The sequence below is a fragment of the Eptatretus burgeri genome, chromosome 13 (genome assembly GCF_056783735.1).
Source record: "Eptatretus burgeri isolate ZD-2024b chromosome 13, Ebu_testis_v1, whole genome shotgun sequence".
Classification (NCBI taxonomy): domain Eukaryota; kingdom Metazoa; phylum Chordata; class Myxini; order Myxiniformes; family Myxinidae; genus Eptatretus; species Eptatretus burgeri.
In genome coordinates, this window is record NC_140973.1 from 14,728,484 (window position 1) to 14,734,222 (window position 5,739).

Genomic DNA, 5,739 nt, shown 5'->3' on the forward strand with positions numbered 1-5,739 from the left:
TTTATTTAAAATCCTGTTGCTTTACTAAAGGATTTTGCCTGTGTATGTCACGCAGGAAATTTGGTCACAATCGTTGCAAAGTTTGGATAAATTTTTTTTTTTTTTTTTGCTCCATACATATGAGTCACGTGATTTGTCCTCTGATCCCCCGAGTGGAAATTCCTGATTTCCAACATCAAGGCATCGTCATCATCGTGATGTGATTCACTGAGTTGTACTTTTTCTTTCGACTGCGGTTTTGAGGCCGAGTTGCCAAATTCTTTTGGAATTTTTGTGGTATGTTATTACTCTTGTTATTTTAAAAAAAGTCATGGTTAATGCTACCATCCATACATTTGGCAAAAATATGATGCGGCAAGGTGAGAAATTGACTTCAAAACATTCCCGATGGTATGTGGAGTTAAAACTATGAAAACAATATCCCCCTTCCACCACGTGGCGGGGGATAAAAAAACGAACCACGCAACTCGATCAATATTTAAAATAAAATAGTGTATTACAATTCCGTACAATATATACAGCATAGTGGTTTGAAACATTTACACTGTGATGAGATAAACATTTTCATTGAACTATTGTGTAACCATGGATTTTTGTCTTTTAAATTCCACATCACAAGTTATGTAAAATATCTTGAAATCTTTGTCTTCCTCTCTTCCCTTCTATTATAAGGGGTGAGTCGGAGCTGTTGATGTACTCGGTTAGTTCACAATACGTAATGTATTCCTCCACTTCATCCAAGTCGTAAGAATTGAATTTCATAAATTGTTAGTCACCCGATTGGTTCCCATTTTGATGTTCTCGGGTTCGTGAGTCAAAGTTGGAATCCGGGCAAAAAGAGATGCGGCTTCAAAGTGTCAAGTGTTTGAAATTGTGGTTAAAATGATTCGGGGACAATGGAGAGGACATTTGGATGACTGAGGTCGTGGGTATCCGAGTGCCGAACACGAGACGGACAGACTTCCTGGAATAAAACTCAGGAACATCTCCTTTGATCGTGTGCTTGGGTTTGGCATTCGATCGTTTCGTTTTCCCATCCACGTAGTTGTGAAAAGACGTTCTGAAAGCTCAGAAGAGTCATCTTGTCTCGTTTGTCTTTTTTTTTTTTTTCTGGAATCCATGGTCCAACAGCGTACTATTGCACTTGAAATTACTTTTGAAGGACAACTTCGGAGGAGAGCATGTCATTGTTCAACGATCCATTGCGTGGTCCATTCAGCAAACCTTTTGCCTTGCTATCCGAATGTCATCGTAGAGAAACAGCGATGTCATCTGCAAAACATATAGCTTAGGTTAAGGCTTTCATTCCACAGTTTGGTCGAAAATATGTTTTGAAAAATGAAATAAATAAATGATCGTGCTTGCAACTTGTTCCCATCCACTCTCCCAAAACGTGCAATTTTGGACTTTCATTTTGATGAAGTGGAGGGGAATCCCCTGTTCCTAAATCGAAACGTCGGAGAGTATTGAGTGTTTAAAAGCAGTCATTTCCTGACAAAGTAACAAAGGTCACAAGATGTGTGAGCTATTTCCATACATTTGTAACAAAGGTCACAACAATGTGTGAGCAATGTGTGAATATTTCAACCTTTCCATCATCGATTAGTGTACACCCACATTATGTTTGATAAAAGGCAAGACCAACAGCCTTCCTTTGCAAATGCTTAAAAGGGCAATTTGGGATCAAGTGACTACCATATCCAAAACTGAAAGTTGTTTCATATTAATCAGGATGTCTTAAAATTGGAAAATTTGTTTTTAGTCTCTTGTGTCCAAATCTGATCGATGTATAAGCCAGTTGTGTGCACCTGTGTCTTTCCGATTGCACGTCAGTCTCACCTGTGGGAAAGTCTCTGCCAAATCCATCGGGGAATCGTCTTCTCCATTGCGTACATGCAGGTTTGCGCCCAGGTGGCAGAGCAGCACGCTCGTTCCCTCGTCCCCGAGGCCGACGGCGAGGTGTAGTGGCGTGCAGCCGCTGAACGTGCGAGCATTGAGATCAGCTCCATAGCACACCAACCTGTCCACTATGGCTGGCTCATGCAGTTCGGTGGCCAGGTGCAGAGCGGTTCGCCCGCTCCTGCTTTCGTAAGACTTGAGATTAACTCCGAGTTGCAAAAGAAGCTCCACCATCGTGATGTCACGTTGAAGCACTGCCAGGTGTAGGCAGTTGAGTCCTGAAGTGACAAATAAATCTTACTTTCAATCTTTACATCGTCGATGCAGTCTGAATAATAACAGAATTCGAGCTTTGAGAAACTCCCTGACATACGATGCATTGTACAGTAGGTTGTCAAACATCTTACCATGGTAGTTATATAGCTCCAGCAAAGGCCTGGCATTGCGCTGTAGAGCCCCAGCCATGTGACGCAAGCAGTCCTCACGACCCAGTGTGCAGGCTAGATGCCACGCCGTGTTGCCGTTGCCATCTCGTAGAGCCGTGTCTCCACCAGCATAGACCAGGGCTGACACGACTGCCAACTGGCTAGTAATTATTGCCAGATGTAGTGGGGTCTGCAACAATTATCAGCCAAGAGTTGAGCATTGTGGTTCATCATCTAATAGTATCACAGTATTATTATAAACAATAAGAAAAACATTTCCCTTTGAACAATCGACTCAAGAAAAAGACTATTCACAAAAAGCTGAAACTTGGGTGGGGGGGGGAGTGTTGAAGTGGAGAGGATCTGATTTTAGAATCTTTCCTGGGTTGGTTTTGGATTCCTAAGTAATAATCTGTCATCTGGTTGTTTTATCACTCATTTGCACAAAAGAAATAAACTCACCTGTATTAGGTCGTTCAGGGAGTTGATGAGCAATTTGTTTGTGTCCAGCTTGATCACCTCCAGAGCCACGTCTGGGAACTCATGGATAATGGCTTGGTGGAGCAAGCTGCAACCAGAAAGCATCATCGGTTAGGTTTACACCATGTTGGCTGTCCTACAAGCATTCACAATCACACGGGATAACATGAATGCCCAATTTAGGACTTCATTTACTTCCAAGACCCTACGTGTACAACAGCCCTGACGTGGTGTACGAATGTTGTTATTTTTTTAAATTTTTACCCCAGACTGCCTTGCAGTGTTGTCTCAGATGCAATCAGGCAGACATGTTTTTTGCTCTGTTGCAACAGATGGTAGTTTTGAAGAAAAAGAAGCTGACGTTTCAGATTTTAAAAACTCCATGTGGAATGAAGAACCAGTCTTATTGGTGAAATCAACAGGATGTTGATTGAGGTATGCTAACCGTCCTGGCAAGCAAGGAGAAGCTGACGATGAAGGGTTAATGCCTGAAAGGTCAGCTTCTCATTCTGATATACCATACTCTGTCGCAGAGTGTCGGTGCAACCGCAGCAGTTTCTTAGCGATGATTATACTGGGTGGTTTGCCAATTGCCTTCCCAGCAGTAGTTCAGGCAGGAATTTGTTGATGGTGCCGGCGACAGCTCGCCTACTCTTCACGAAGGACACCGTGTGGTCTACAACGTCCACCAACTAAATCCGGCAGACGGAACACCCGGTCGAACGTGGAAGACACATTGGTGAATGACCATGTTGACAGTTTAGAGCTGGGTTGGAATTCAAACCCAGCTAAAACAGCTTCGAGGAGCATGTGCGTACCTCCAGACCATCCCGGCGGTCTAGCACACCTCAATCAACGTCCTATTGATTTCATGTGTTAAACCTAGATACGTCATTTCGAGTCTCGGCAGCAAGGGTCCTGCGCATCAACTTCGTGAGCAACTCACTTGTCTCCATCGTCGTTCACGTCGGTGAGAACACGAAGGCAGGATACCTGCGGCGGTACCCCGTCGTCGGCCGGGAGTCCGTGCGGGTCCGGGTTTCGGGGGGCAGAGTCCTCGGAAACTTTGAGCCTTGTCATGTTGTTCATTAGATCCCATTCGTCCTCGGTGAGGGAAGCGATGCCGGAATCGACTCGATCATCTCCCACTCCCACCGTGGTAGCCTCCTTTCCTGGCACCGCTTTCCTCTGTGCGGGATCCGCCATCCATGGCTCGGGGTGTCCTAACTCCATACCAGCGAGACGATCGAGGGAAGAGCGAGCACGGGGGCAGCTGAGGCAGAGTAGAACGCGGCGCACGGAGATTTGGACCGAAGTGGCGTGCCGAACGTGCCCCCCGAGAGGGTGTAAGCAAGCTGGAATTTCTGATGGGGAAACCCGAACCCCTCCCATCTGCCCCTGGGAAATTCCACCCAGCCGGCTTGACTTCTAAAGGCGTGTTATTTATTTATTTTTGTTCTTTATCTCCATCGTTACTCAGGACTTGTTTTGGACTTTGGATTAAAACTTCATCAATTGTCACCGGTACCAGACTCACGGACCCCTCTCTCTCTCAAACGCGACGTGACGGTCGACCAAAGAATGGATCTTCACGTCTGTTGTTCCAGTGTGTTTGACTAATTGTATGACGAATTAAAATGGTGAATAAGCGAGTGCTTGACTTGTAATTATTCCTGGGGATTTCTGTTACCGACGTACCTGTCATTGCTGTCTTCACGCGTTGCAAAGTGAAGACTTGCTTTTGTTTCCGTTTTGTTTTCATCTCGAAGCACGCAAACCGAACTTTTGCTCACGACTAGGCCATTCGGACCGTCGTGCCTGCTCTGCACCAACCTCGGTGTCCGTCGACCCATCCACACCCCAGTCCTGCCAATCCATCCCCTTCTACATCTAATGTAGAAATAATTTGTCTTTTTACGACGACTACCACTACTACTACTACTACTACTACTACTATAACAATTATTACCACTTTCTAGTGGAGGGAAATATTTTAGCCTAAGTCTTTCACGAGCAGCTCATGTTCGATTGCAGGTGATTTGGACGGGAATTTGTACTTTGAGTCAGCGTGCCGGCGATAGCTCGCCTACTCTTCGTGAAAGATTCGGTTGGGATCAATTGCCAGTTCTTTATCGGGGAAAGGGGAGGGTGTCACAGATGGCTCCTCGAGTTAAACGTCCTTCACACAATGATTGATGTATGTCCAAACACCGAGGTGACAGCTTGTAGCTGTGTTGGGATTCGAACCCCCGGTTAGACAACTTATCGGCTGAGTGTATATACCTGGCAGTTGTTGAACTTGAATTGCTCGTCAAGAAGGTACTTTTTAATTACCATCAGTGAGATCTCGGGAACAAAGTTCTGAGAGTTAAGGGAACAATTTCCAGTTTTCCTTTTCTGGGAATTTCAAGGAACGCGTTTTGCTCGATTTGAATTTTTAGACTTTTTTTTCTCAAATTCGCGGTTCCGCTGTAGTTTGTGGTTTCAACCATCGGAAATAATCGATTTCAATGCTTACGTGGGTAGCACGCTTAACACTACCACCTCGGAAGATCTTACAACCAACTCGCTCTTCTCATGGGTCGTGATCATTAAGTGCGTGTCCTAGCTTTTAACACTACCACCTCCAAAGATCTTACAACCAGCTCGCTCTCCTTAAGGCATGGCTCGTGATCATTAAGTGCGTGTCCTAGCTTTCAACACAACCACCTCCAAAGATCTTACAACCAGCTCGCTCTCCTTAAGGCATGGCTCGTGATCATTAAGTGCGTGTCCAAGCTTTCAACACAACCACCTGCAAAGATCTTACAACCAGCTCGTTCTCCTCCAAGCATGGGTCGTGATCATTAAGTGCGTGTCCTAGCTTTCAACACAACCACCTCCAAAGATCTTACAACCAGCTCGCTCTCCTCCAAGCATGGGTCGTGATCATTAA

At 45.1% G+C, this 5,739-nt stretch overlaps 1 protein-coding gene across 1 annotated transcript; it reads right to left on the minus strand.

Annotated features, from left to right (window-relative positions):
* Positions 1 to 940: 940 nt before the first annotated feature.
* On the minus strand, positions 941 to 4,158 carry LOC147013895 (NF-kappa-B inhibitor alpha-like). Its single transcript, XM_085851216.1, has 5 exons — positions 3,751 to 4,158; positions 2,787 to 2,892; positions 2,307 to 2,514; positions 1,840 to 2,177; positions 941 to 1,272 (listed from the first exon to the last, which is right to left on the minus strand). Exons 1-5 carry the CDS (start codon positions 4,035 to 4,037, stop codon positions 1,216 to 1,218), a joined length of 996 nt encoding a protein of 331 aa, XP_085707342.1. The 5' UTR covers positions 4,038 to 4,158; the 3' UTR covers positions 941 to 1,215.
* Between the last annotated feature and the right edge of the window lie 1,581 nt (positions 4,159 to 5,739).

Coding starts and splice junctions, on each gene's coding strand:
- LOC147013895 (XM_085851216.1), bottom strand. CDS start 4,037: ATGGAGTTAGGACACCCCGAGCCATGGATGGCGGATCCCGCACAGAGG. Junction 2,893..3,750: donor GTGAACGACGATGGAGACAA/GTGAGTTGCTCA, acceptor TTCTGGTTGCAG/CTTGCTCCACCAAGCCATTA. Junction 2,515..2,786: donor CCCTGAACGACCTAATACAG/GTGAGTTTATTT, acceptor TAATTGTTGCAG/ACCCCACTACATCTGGCAAT.